Here is a 13,827-nt window from a genome sequence, read left to right as displayed (position 1 = left end):
GCATAAAAGAATCCAGACTTGGCAACAAAGTGACATGGCAGTTAAAACCTGCTGCCTCACAATTCTTGGGTTCCTGGGTTCAATTCTGAACCAGGGGTGCCTTCATGTTGTTTGGGTGTTGTTTTTGTCTCCTTCCACCTTACAAAGGCATGCTGTCCAGGTTAACAATTCAATTCAGCTTTATTTGTCATTATACTTACACAGGCGCATAGTATAGTGAAAAGTGTTTCTCATTAGTCACTCAGGTGCAGTATATTAATAGAACAGAAGATAAGACAATAGACAGTAACACAATAACAATAACAAAAAATAGTGTAATAACATAACTGTAACCAAAACTGTGCAAATACGCAAACAGATAAAGAATACAACAGGACAAAAACAGTGCAAAAGTAATTTGGGGAACAGTGCAAAAATAGTACGGTGATTAATAAATATTACAACTAATACAGTTTCAAGTCCAATTTCGGCTTACATTCAGTTGTATTTATGTAGTGGTGTTGGAGTATAGTCATTGTGGGTACAGGAAGACATCTCTAACTGACATCTCTAATTGACTTAATTGTCTACTGACATACTGTATGACCACCAGTGCTCATATGTGTGAAAATGTACTGTATGTGTTTCATCTTATCACTTGTATTTGAGCCCTGTAATGTACTGGAGTAAAGCCCAGGATGTAGGTCCACCTTACACCCTATGCTGCTGGGTTGGGCTGCAGCACACCGTGACTGAGTGGTTACTGAAAATGGATGCATGGATAATTCAGTCTTTAATTTCCTTCCAAAGGCTATCTTGAAAAGAAAAGGAAATAATTAACCAAGCTTTTTGTTGAGGCTTGTTAAGAAATTTAGAAAGGTATGCCCAAGTCTATTTTCTAAATATTATACACCCCCCAATACTGTGAGCTTGAATACAGACAGAGCTGTAATGTTCATGGACGAGTAACAAATCAAATTAAGTTAGTAATCAGTAATCAGTTGATCCCTTAGATCAACTTTCTCTTTTCAAAGAGTAAAACTAGAAAATTATTTAACTGGATAGAACTTAATTTTTCTTAAATGTCATATCAGTAAGTTAGGTCTGCTGGATAATTTAAAGCAAATTCAGCTGTCCACAATACCCAGCCTAGAAACCCAAATCAAAATTAAAAATCTAACAATAGCGGGGATTTCAGAATAAGACCACCCCAGTTTTCGCTGTATTTTATTAAGTCTTATAAAAATATTGCAACACACCAAACACCAGTGAAAACAAAACACTGAAGTTCAAATAACTATTTAAAGACTTTATGTTAACTGCCTTATGAAGAGAAAAAACATTAAACTAAACTACACCTTATAAAATGTACAGTATAATTACCTATCATGTTGATGTAGCATTTAAAGTTTTTGGTGCCAAGACAAAAGTTACTTGTTATACACCAGCTGCAGCAAGTTTGCACCAAAGAGTATCATTTGTAACTTTTAATATTTGTCTAAATCATTAAGAAAATTCTCTATTTTCATTAAAGATTTGTGCTCTCTAAAATTGTTCTATTTTAGAAGGAGCAATGGAAGAACACAGACAGTAAGAACTGAACTCTGATACAGCTGATACTAATCTAACACTTGCCACATATTTATTATTGTCCACAAGGATGTCATCAGCCCATCAAACGCTAACTACACTTTATGAGTCCATTATTACAGGACATCTATGACAGCAACTCCTTCGCACTCCTACAGTATGATACTGTAGCCTGAAGCATGGTCATAACTGAAGATTTAAAAAAGAAGTGTAGACCATCTATCCTGGCTGCCTTCCAAGGCATGCATCTGGCTGTCATCAGTGTATGCATGCAAAAATAAAGTAAACTTATTTGCTAAAAAATACTTTGAAAATGTCATACAGCTTTCAACATGTGTTCTAATGCTGTAATAAGTACCATTAAATTTTGTCCTTCACCATTGACGAAAAAGGTTAAAGGAGCTGACATAGGAAGATGCCATTAACCCTCAACTTGACATAGTATGAGATGTATATGTTATAATGTACAGTATCCTTTCACAGAAAATAAATAATTCTCAGTTTTCTGCTCTCAATGTATTATTTTATTTGCTGAAAGATTTGTCTAAGACTGATATTATTGATAATAATGTTATGGACATTGTAACTGTAACATACAAGGAATATGAATTTTGTAAGTAAGAAATTCCTGAATAATTGATAGGGTGAACAAATGCTAAAATATTGATAATGTATGGACTTAACATTAAAAACAATAGCATATAGTAAAAATTGCATATTTTAAAATTTCTGTATTTATTTTATTCCCTTTATTGATTTATTAAATACATTTTACATGTTTGTTGCTGGTGTTTCTGTTTAGGACATTCAGAATAAACCTGAATCTACTTTACAAAACTGTTTTCATTTTATATCCAAATTACCCACCAATGAAACAAGTTATATTAATTTTGCTTGTAATCCTATATTTTTGTAGTTCCTTGTATTCTAGGTAATTTAAAATTTAGTGTTAATGCAAAAGTACTGTCAGAAAAAAAGGTTATATTTAAGTTCTGACATTGAATGAATACATTGATTGTATGGAAGAATTGTATGGCTTCTTTAATTTGCTGAATGCATTGTGTTAAAGAGGTAAATTACAGGGCCTTGACAGCAGTAATTATGTAGTAAATACATATGTGCAGTTAAACTAGTGGGTGGCATAACAATGTTTTGCACATAATCTTCATTTACATGGTTTAAATGTAAAATGTGAACAGATTAGACTTTGTCAAAAAGCCAGTGAAAGGCATGATTATTGTTTTTTTATTACATTCTCAATTTCCAGCAATTATTTCTTGAAAATTGCAAGTGCTAATTATTTCTCTCATCAAACACTGCTTGCTGCTGAAAATAGGAGCGGTTTATGCATTTCTATGAACTGAATGTGCAATCTATTATTTTGCTTTTCTACTTGGTGAAGAAACTATGCTAATACCATAGTTTTAACCAAAAAATGAAGAGACTACACCTTAATTTAAAAATGTAAAAGTATACTTTGGAACTTGTGAGTTAAATATTAGACTTTTCTTAATGAAGAACAGCCAGTCAAAACACTGATGCACTTGACCAAGTAACCCCTCTTGAGAGCGTAAGTGTGCAGTTTTAATCAATGCACTTCATTGTTAGACAAACAGGCTTCAAAAGCTGTAGGCTGCTCTCTTTTATGAGTTTTTCCCACTAGGCCATAATACTGTACTGTATGTTCCTAGGGTTTGAATGTTTATAAATATTGCCATTGTTAGGCAAATTTGATTCCCAAGCCTTGTGTAAAAGGTTAGTTTACTGTTCAATTTACATTTCCTGCCCTTTACCAGAGTTGTGGATTTGAAAGTGAAAAGAAAAGCTTATTGCTTTTATTTGTTTTACATAAATATGATAAAACATGTTTCATCAAAGAACTCAAGTTAGAACAGTCAGTGGAAAATATGTGCAGGCCTACATAACCTTAAACCCCATATAGTGCATTCAGAATGAACTGATCCCAAGATGCAGTAGTCAACAAGGCAGCCTTTTGTAAAGGTTCACAATCAACAAAGCAGGAGAAAGGATCAAAGGGTCACGTCAGGGAAAATCTAATTATAAATGACATTTCCCATCTTAAATGAAAACCCTTCAGAGAAGCTGTGGTCAGTACTTGGCCTTCTAACAAGTGAAAGACTCTGGTTGCCTAAGCTACCATTTTTGAAAGGGAAAGTATGCATCAGCTAAATGACTGTCCAGGAGCTTGACCATCATTCTACCTAGTGTAGTAACAACTGAAGAATGGAAGAAGATATCACCAATATCTCTTTACATAGGAAGTATACGTATGTATTGATTAACCTGGCAATAAGAATCTGACATGGAACTTAAAAAACAACAGAAATGTTACTGTACAAGTTTTTCAGAAGTGTAAAACAAAGGACAAAACAGTTTTAGACAAATTAGGTCATTTCAAATTTTCATAATATTGCGTAATATTGTGTTAAGGCAAAATCATGAACTCAAGAAATCTTATAAATCATTGTAACTCATCTATTAAAGTCTATTACATTGAAATTGCCACAGGGCACTGAATTAAGACCTCCTGCTATTTTGAATAAAGAATAACAAAAGACCAATAACCATAGACTTCTCAACTGTATTTGGTTCAATGCAGGTTTTTGAAACAAGAAATATAAAATGTCTGTTAGTTTCCATTCTTAAAGATTATCCACTGTGTAGTTTTGTCTATTAGCATAAAATGTCAAAATGTTAAATGTATGATGAAAATACCTACTCAAGAAATTCAGTGATATACTTGCGACTGCACTTGGACCATGACCAGGGGTTTGTGTCATAGTTGAGGGTTGGAGCCATGACGTGGTACTGATGTTTCATTCCAGCCTCTTTACATTTGAAACTGTCATCATGAGGCATGTTGAATCTGTAGCAAAAACAGAAAGTCATTAAAATAACATTTGTAAAGAAATAAGATATTGCTTCAGAAACATTTCAGGTCTTCAAACAAATAGGTGTGTTCAGTTTACAAGTCATTTTATCATCTGTCTAGGATTAACAATACAACTGTATGAATCAAATAAACAATTTTGTATGTACTTCCATTCATCTCATACTGTATATATCATATAAAAATACAATTATATATTCTGCCTAAATGGAAATGTTTTATAAGAGCATTCTATTCCTTACCTTCACTATAGCCCACAGAACACAATTTAGCTCACATGTTCTCATTTCAAATGCTTCTGGTCCGGAACACTCTTAGCCATTAACATGTCAACTGCTACAAGTTAAAAATCTCCTAAAGACATTGACTTTTTCATATACCTATTTTTTTCACTTTCTTAACTGGCTAACTGTATAATTCTGTCTTGAGAATTTTTATTAACACAAATAATTAAATAATAAATATAATGGCAATTTAAAAAAGTGTAGATCAAGATTAAGAATCCAAGCTGTCATTATAAATGTGTTAAGAATTGCTTAATTGTGAAGCTGAAGCTTCCAGAATGGGTCTTTAAACTACAAAGGAGATTAAAGAAATAATACTGGTCTTCTTTGTGTCAGACTGGTGGACCATACAGAACACATCATGCAGCAGTGAGAGCTGTACACCCACTCTTGTTTCCTCAGCGGACTTGCTTTTTTTATATTTGGGTCAGTTCTCTATTTTAGTATTAAAATCTTGATACCCTCTTAAACGGATATATGAATCGCTGAGCTATGCACGTTACAGTCTTTAAGCTTTAATGGGTTATTAACAGATCAAGTACATTTAGGACCTGTCTAAGGGTTAAATTGTAACCCCCCTGGAAAAGTAAAGAGTATTTCAGGGGATGAAGGGAACATTAGTGCAGATTGTACAACGTGGGTACAGTTTAACCTGCACAAATCATCCAGGATCTGTTACTAGGATCAACTGCACAAACATCACTGTCTAGAGTGGGTTAAAACAGTATGGAGTAATACTGCTGTCTTTAAAGAGCTTCATAATACAAAGTAACTTTAATCTCTGTGGTCCATGCGCCAAGTCTAGGCTCAGAAAACTTCTAAAAGCCCATATTTTTGATCCAGCTGGCACCTAATCAATTAATTTAAGATCTACACTTTATCGTATTGACAAAAAACAAATGTACTCTGTTATTTTAAACTGTGGGTGTGTTTTCATTATCCACACTTTAAAGAAAGTAGATTTTAATTCTTACTGGTACTGAATCAAAAATGTGGTCTGTAAGGAGGTTGTCCAGGACAGGACAATGCTAAGCCAAGGTATAAATCCTGATAATTATTTAATAAATATATCTTGCAGTTAGGCTCATTCACACTTGTCATTGTTACTATGGCTTTCATTACTACACCATGGTTGCAAAGTCAAAGGATAAATGCAGCAGGGGGCATCTGCAATACAGGCTGACTGGTATAACAAGTGGTCTTGGACAAGTGCTGATTTAGATTAAATGTAAGGGCATTTGTCATTAGGAGGGCAAAGACTCCCAGAAACTTGAGCTCAATATTAGCTTTAGCGAAAACATTCTGGTAACCATAAAGTATGAAGTGTGTCTATCCTCCTTGTGCTGCATCAAGACAAATGAGGCTGAAGCCTACTGATGCAGCAGAGAAATTACTGTGGTGTTCACCACTGCAGCAATCAAACCAATTTATTTTTTCAGGTGGGTAGCTGTGTCAGTATGTGTAGGCTGCAAAGGAAAAAGTAATAGGTTTATTCCATGCTGAAAAGAAAGAAAACACAACGTTTCGGCTGTGGAGCCTTCTTCATGTGTGAGAAACACAGATGATGAGATGAGATGATGGGGTGGTCAGAAAAGAGGGCCCCAATGGAGGGATCATCCTGTTGGATGGAAAAGTTGTCGTTAATAGTCCTATGGATAGAAAGTGTGTTGGGGTGGTGGGGAAGCACCAAAGGAATGTGGTTGTTACGGCGGGAGTTCCTGCTCGAGTTGATGGTCCGAAGGGTGTTTTTGGCTCGAGAAAGGGCCCTGTCAATAACACTGCTAGGGTATCCTCTCAAACTGGAGCACTTTCTGCATCACTTCAGCAACTTCCACCCGTCCCTCAAATATACAGTTAACATATCTTCCACTACTCTCCCATTTCTAGAGATCAACTTCTCCATTAACTACCCCCAACTCTCTACGTTGATCTATTACAAACCCACTGATTCACACAACTATCTCCTTTATAGCTCATTTCACCCCAAACACACTAAAAACTCTCTCCCATTTTCACAGTTCCTTTGGCTACAACGGCTCTGCAGTGACGACATCGATTTCCAGAACCAAGTCCTCAAAATTTACTCTTTTTTCATCAACAGAGGATACCCTAGCAGTGTTATTGACAGGGCCCTTGCCATCGACTCAATCAGGAACTCCTGCCGTAACAACCACATTCCTTTGGTGCTTCCCCACCACCCCAACACAGTTTCTATCCCCAGGACTATTAACGACAACTTTTCCATCTTACAGTATGATCCCTACATTTGGGCGCTCTTTTTTCTGACCACCCCTTCATCCCATATTGCCGACCACCTAATCTGTGTAACCTTTTTGTTCACAGCTCCCTTGACTGCCCTCAGCAACCACCCACACCAGGCACTTTCCCCTGCAACAGAGCTCGCTGTATCACCTGCAAGTACATATCTAACACCACACTCATTCAAGGCCCCTCAGGACAATTCTGGATAACTCAGATGACATCTTATACCTTCAGCAACCTTATTTACTGAATCGTTTGCAGTAAATGCCCAGCCATTTACATTGGGGAAACAGGAAGGAGACTCTGAGACTGCTTCAGAGAACATGTTAGGGCTGTGAAGATGAAAGATTTCTCCAAGCCTATTGTTTCTTGTTTCACCTCTGACGGCCATGATCACACTGATCTCTCCGTCCGTGTTCTCAAAGCTGGTTTTCCTAACTCCAACATCAGAAAGACTACAGAAACTGAAATTATCCTGCAGCTAGGATCACATCTTTCCCTATTCTCAAAGACAAACTAATTTTCTTCTAAATTCTCTCTATTCATTGTAGGTTTCATTTCACACCTCTCTTTGCATATCCTGACTTCACACTACTTGATTGGCCACTCTGTCTGATTGGTCACTCTGTCCCACCTGCTCCCACCTCCTGCTCCTCCTCTCTCCCAGCTTTTGTTCTCCTATGCTATATTACCTTTGCTTACTGCCTTGTCTTTCTCACACCTGAAGAAGGCTCCACAGCCGAAACGTTGTGTATTCTTTCTTCTCTTTTCAGCATGGAATAGACCTATTACTTGTTCCTTTGCAATTTATTTTTGTTGTCCTTTTACTTGATTGCCCTTCCCAAACCCAAGAGCTTGTGTATTTTGAGGCATTCATATTTTGTTTGAGTGCGTTTTAACGTCTTTACAGAGAACACCTTAAACTACTAAGAAACCTGATGCAGGTACAGTACATAGGTTCAGTTATTGTGTTTCTAAAGTATTGGTATCACTGATGTAAATAAGAGAAATAAATACCAAACAAGAATGCATTTACTTCACCACATACACAAGTCAATTAATAACATGAAAACAGACCTGACGTTGACCACAAGATTTTTTATTTCTGGATTAATGGAATAAATATGGGGGAGAATAAATCACTTAAGAATGTACTGTAAATACAACATATGCATGATTAAATAACCTTAACAAACTGTAGCTTGTGACAAATGTGTGACAAATGTTATGCTAGCGTTGTTTTTCTTAATATTATAAATGTCCAGATAAGCCATAAAATTAAGAATTACATAATCATGCCCAACTATAAAATAAACACGTGTTTATTTCCAATATTATAATATTTTCAGTTGTATATCTATTCCTTTATTTCCATATCTGTCAGTAGTATTGCATTTACAATAAACCTTTTATGTATGTATGTCTATATTTCTTGAAAGGTCTAACAAAATCTCTGTTACAATACAAAATCTTCCCATGTAAATAGATGCAAAAGTATTCCCATTGAAAGGAAAACAAAGCAATGTATTATAAAACCCTGAAAGTTTATTTCTTTCATTCCACTTCATAACTAGCAACCTACATTAGGAAGTTTCCATGCACCAGCTCAAATAAATGTTACAGCTGGGTTCCAGTTTGTACTGGAATGTTGCAGCTGTCTGAGGGTGAAAAGAATAACTGTCATTCTTATGTCTTCACTGATACAGACTATATTTACTCTATAGGAAGACTATTAGTACTATTTATATAAGCATTTCAAATTATATTTACAGAAATTATCATGACAATTCACATTATCCTCTTCTGAAACTACTATTTTAATTTACAATTAATGTGTTAAAGTTATAAAGCTTGAAGTGATTTATTTTATTTAAGGCACTTTGGACTAAGAAAATGTAATCAACAGGTTCTTCACCTGTGTCAGATTTTACTCCAGAGAAATTTTACATTAGCATTGCAAATTAGAGCTATTGCAAATAATTGTTTCAGGAATATTTCACATATATTTTGATTTGGCATGTTTTTTAAATTAGAATCCTAGAATCAGCAGTTTTCCCCTTTTTCACACCCCGTTGACTAATTGACTACAGTTCTCCCACACTTAGCATCAGTCGGAACAGTAGACCCATACTTGTGGCCTCAAAGAATAGTGGTGATCCACCCTAGTGTTCACAAACAGCAGTGCTGTAAACGCCAATTACAGAGACTGTTTCCACTCAGATCACCCATTCCTACAATTACCATCATCAGCCTCAGTCCACACCATCACACTGTCAACCAAGCGTGTGCATCATACCAAACAGGGAAAACCTCACTGGATATAACAGCCAGGCTACATGTATCTTGACTAGAAAACTTAAAATCAATGAGAACAAATTAAATGTTTTTTCCCCCCCAATTTCTTTATTTTTAAAATTTCTGCTGGGTTCTAAATGTATGTTCTAAATGTATCGTCACGCTGGACCCCTCTGTAACAAAAATGACTGCATGACTAACAGACAAATAGAATGAGTTTCAAATAGTCACATTTTTACTGGAAGGAAATTAAAACAAAAACAGCACCATTAACCATGACTGAAATACACTCTTGCCCACTATGATTTAGAGACTAGTATGGTGACTAGCATGTATTCCACTGTCACCTGTATTCACCACAATATGGTTCTTGCACAGGTGACTAAAATAAAACTAGAGGCCTGTCAGCTTCAGCGCACTGCTCTCACTACTCTTCAGAGCTGAAAGTAGTAAAAAATATTTCAGTTTACACAGTAAAAATCTAAGACAATATTCAAAACGTTTTGTGCTCAAGTCTCGGAACCTAATCCACACTACCAGCTGTGAACTGAACATTAAAGGTCACTGTCAGCAATCCAACATCATCTCTGGTACTTGTATCTGCTTTTTCAACTCCCCAATGTCATGCTTTTGGACAAACAAACTTGCATTGTTAAAGCAAACTTGAATTCTAATAACTACAGGGTTAACTCAACAGGGAAAAAAACTGAGGAAGGATCCGGTATTGATTCTGGCATGTTAATGGATTTTTCACCTGCACATGCTCCATATAAAAAAGTCTTTTGTTTATTAAATTACACAGCCACAAGAATACTTACACATGCCCCAGCTCATGTGCAATGGTGAAGGCAGCACTGAGGCCATTTTCTTCACTAATTGAACAGCTACGGAATGGGTCACACATGGTTCCAAGCTCAGCTAAGCCTGGAAGAGTATTAAAAAGCAGTTGCTAAAATGAACAAGAAAACCTCACACATATAATTTCAACAGGATAGCCATAAAACTGTAATTTATCAATGTCTGCCGAGTATAATTTTACATTGTCAAGAACTGCATTTCAGAAAAAAAAGTTTTCATTTTTCAAAGCATTGCTATGTTTCCATTGTTCAGCTTGTCCATTAAAATCAAAATCTGTTAAGGTTATATGTGATATGTTATATGTAAATTATTTACTGTATGTACTTGAAGTATCATCTTTAAATTAATGCAGCTCATTTTAGCTAACACTCAATTAGTAACAGTTTATAATGCATAGCACTCTTGAATAATTTCTTAAAGCTGACTACATGTTCTTTTAAGAATTTCCAAACATGCTACACGTGCTCTATAAATTCCTTAATTTTGTGATAACATAGTTGTGTCAAACAAGAGGCACACATTTAACCGATAGTTAAATAACTCACCCAAAGTATCACACTTGTCCTTCGCTCTACAGATGTCTTCCCTACAATGAAAGACATGCAAATTTGCAAATTTCTAGTGCATTTTCATGATCAAACCACAGTTACATTATAATTTAATCTTGTGCTTACTTAGCTTGCCTTGCTGAACTACATTCTGTATTTTTCAAATGCCTGTAAAGATGTCTTTACTAGCCTCCAAAATCTCCAATTAGCACAAATGATTTACATTTTCAAGAAAAAAAATCCTATGTTTCAATAACATGTAAACCAGTTGTGACAAATGTGGTCTGCAATCCATAATTAATTAATGTGGCTAAGGTTCTGACTTGCTTCAGCTGCTTAATTGGCTGATAGACAAGAATGAGAATGCAGGCTCATGCCTGACTCTGACTAACTGAGCAAGCAGTGAATCAGCCTTTCAAAGCTGTCAATGAAGATGAGTTATAGTTTTAGTTTGAACATGAGTCTTAGGATTTTGAGGATGTGAGGAGTTTTAGGCTTTGTTTGGTGTTGATTTGTTGTAATTGAGCACTATTTTTTTAAAGTTGTACTGTACTCTCTAGTGGCCTTTGCTGGTTGTAAGCCATCCAGCATTCGATTAGCATCAACTGCTCCTGATCATTTTATAATCAATCCCTTGGACTATGTTAAAACAAACATAAAAAGAATACCTTGTAATGAGAACTGCAGTATCATGGTGTGAAGGATGGCTGTCATCTTGAACATTCTGTGCCTGTTGCCATACACAGAAATTGTGTAGGGTAGTAGCAGCATTGAAACTGATAGATGGTCCTTCCTATAAAAAGGTAGATAGGTAGATGGCAGTTCAGGGAAAAGAAATTGTGAAGGTTTTGGAGTTTAAAGGAAGTGAATCTCTTTAACTGCTCTCTTACCTGCTCATGATGGACAAGCACTAATTTCACAATCATTATGTTGATCAGATTTCCCACACTTGGATCTCTGTAAATAGCAGCAACCTATGACAAAGATGTAGACAAAAATGCATATTTATTTTTTGAAAGCCAAAAATGTGTAGATGCTTGTTCCTTGTTTTGGCAACATTAAAAAGAAACATAAATGTTGCTTCAAATCATTAATTTACATAAGTAAATATCCTTCATTTAAAATTGAATTCACAGCACAATTAAGAAATAATTTTAATAATAATAAATAATAATAAGTATACTATTGTTGAAAATACTTATCACCAGAATAGCAATAGTGTAAGACAGACATTTCAGTTTAAAAAAAATACACCAAGACAGGTGTAGTCTTAACTACTTAAAATTAATAAAGGAACAGGTTTACATAGATTAGAGCCAAAGTTTATTAAATGGGATTCTAATACAATGAAATACTCTTTAACAGATTTGTTTAATTTAATGTATCGTTAACAACCGGTGAGATTCCATCTATGTGGAAATGTACTAGAGTGACCCCATTTTATAAAGGTAGTATTTAGATTTCAATAATTATAGACAAGTATTAATAATCTGTATTAGTTCAGGTGGGTAGCTGCGTCAGCATGCGTAGGCTAAAAAGGAACAAGTAATAGGTTTATTCCATGCTGAAAAAAAGAAGAAAGAGAACACAACGTTTCGGCCGTGGAGCCTTCTTCAGGTGTCACCTGGATCTCCATTTACTTTCGTACTCTTCCTTGTTTTTGGACTAAGGCTGCTCTACTGACTCTGATATCTGGAACATGTACTTGGCTCTTCATTGAAAACTCTTTTGATAAAGTACTCTTTCCCTTCGCCCGAATCTCCAAGTGATTAGAATACCTTGTTCACAAAGCCTCCGCATAGGGTTCACCACTCCCACTACTCACAGTGATGGTACCGTAACACATTTCTTACGATGATGGTAAATTAACTGGAGCTATTTTTATTTATTTTGCAAAAGCTTTTGTTTTGGTTAATCATAATATGCCTTTAAGAAAGTTAAAAAAAATCCCCAGAGATGTCTAGCTTGGTTTAATGCATACTTTTGTAGTAGACAGCAGTGTGTAATTATAGATGGTTTGAATCTAAATTAATCTTGAATTACAAAGAGGTGTCCCTCAAGTCTCAGTTTTAGGTCCTTTACTCTTTGCTTTATTTATAAATGACTTACCTTTATTATGTAAAAAATTCAAATGTTTATTTGCATGCAGATGATATTGTGTTCTATTTTTCTATCTCTAATTTGTTACATATCTTACTGTAAAAGTTTTATTTTACAAACTATTGCAGGTGGTTGCTTACAAATAATGTGATTTTAAATTGGATAAAGGCAAAGTTTGAGAACTGTAAATGATGCTTTTATTATTTATACAACTGATGCTACAGCATTTAAAAAAGGTTGATTGCAAAAAATACTTGGGTTTTACGTATGACTTAATTAAGCTTTGTGTAACACATTGATTATCTTAAAAAAAATTTTTATAAACTTGGAATAAGTCCTAAATAATGTTACAGTGAACATTAGAAAAACACTTGTATCACAGTTATTGTTGCGTCTCTTAGACTATGGTGACATACTTTAAGGGAATTAATGCATCTAAGACTTACATGCACACCCTGGAAGAAGCTTCAACAATCGATGTTGATTCATTCTTGGATGTCATCATATAACTCACCATTGCCAATATATGAAAAATGTAAATGGTTATTGCTTTCCAACAGGTGACAGCTGCACTGGTATCCGTTTCTTTTTAAATGTATTCAACTCAATAATTCTACTTATTTAAAAACTTCTATCAGTGCAAAATATAGGTTACTATTTAAGACACCCTGAACAGAGATATTTAAAGGTTCTCCAAGTATATTATGAGGTTGGAAGGAAGGCTTTTAGCTATAAGGTTGTAATGGTTTGGAACAACTTATCTTCTGAACACAGAGTTTAATAGATGTATTTAAAAACAAACTTTTAAAACACATACTCTTATTAATTTTCGGAATGTATTTGTTCTGGATTAATTTAATAGCAGCTATATAGTTTGTATGTTTATTTACTTTTGCTTTTGTTTTCTTTTTTTTTCTTTTGTTTTATTTTTGCTGTTTTTTGTTTATCTTTTTTTACAGGTATTGTACATGTATTCTAACCCCCCCCTGAAAATAAGATG

General features: G+C 34.9%; 1 protein-coding gene across 2 annotated transcripts in view; it reads right to left on the bottom strand.

Annotated features, from left to right (window-relative positions):
• LOC148829504 (A disintegrin and metalloproteinase with thrombospondin motifs 20) overlaps positions 1–13,827 on the bottom strand; it is a 155,509-nt gene that overhangs the window by 107,480 nt on the left and 34,202 nt on the right. For both annotated transcript variants that reach the window (XM_088924181.1, XM_088924182.1), the window contains exons 5-9: positions 11,618–11,701; positions 11,396–11,520; positions 10,725–10,765; positions 10,140–10,245; positions 4,310–4,456 (exon numbers count right to left, since the gene is read on the bottom strand). In XM_088924181.1, coding sequence (XP_088780307.1) covers positions 4,310–4,456; positions 10,140–10,245; positions 10,725–10,765; positions 11,396–11,520; positions 11,618–11,701 — 503 coding nt within the window. The remainder of the gene's footprint in view (positions 1–4,309; positions 4,457–10,139; positions 10,246–10,724; positions 10,766–11,395; positions 11,521–11,617; positions 11,702–13,827) is intronic.

Source organism: Atractosteus spatula, chromosome 8, assembly GCF_055471065.1.
Source record: "Atractosteus spatula isolate fAtrSpa1 chromosome 8, fAtrSpa1.hap1, whole genome shotgun sequence".
NCBI lineage: Eukaryota > Metazoa > Chordata > Actinopteri > Semionotiformes > Lepisosteidae > Atractosteus > Atractosteus spatula.
Note: the sequence above shows the minus strand (reverse complement) of the source record. Positions and strands in the feature narration are given on the sequence as shown.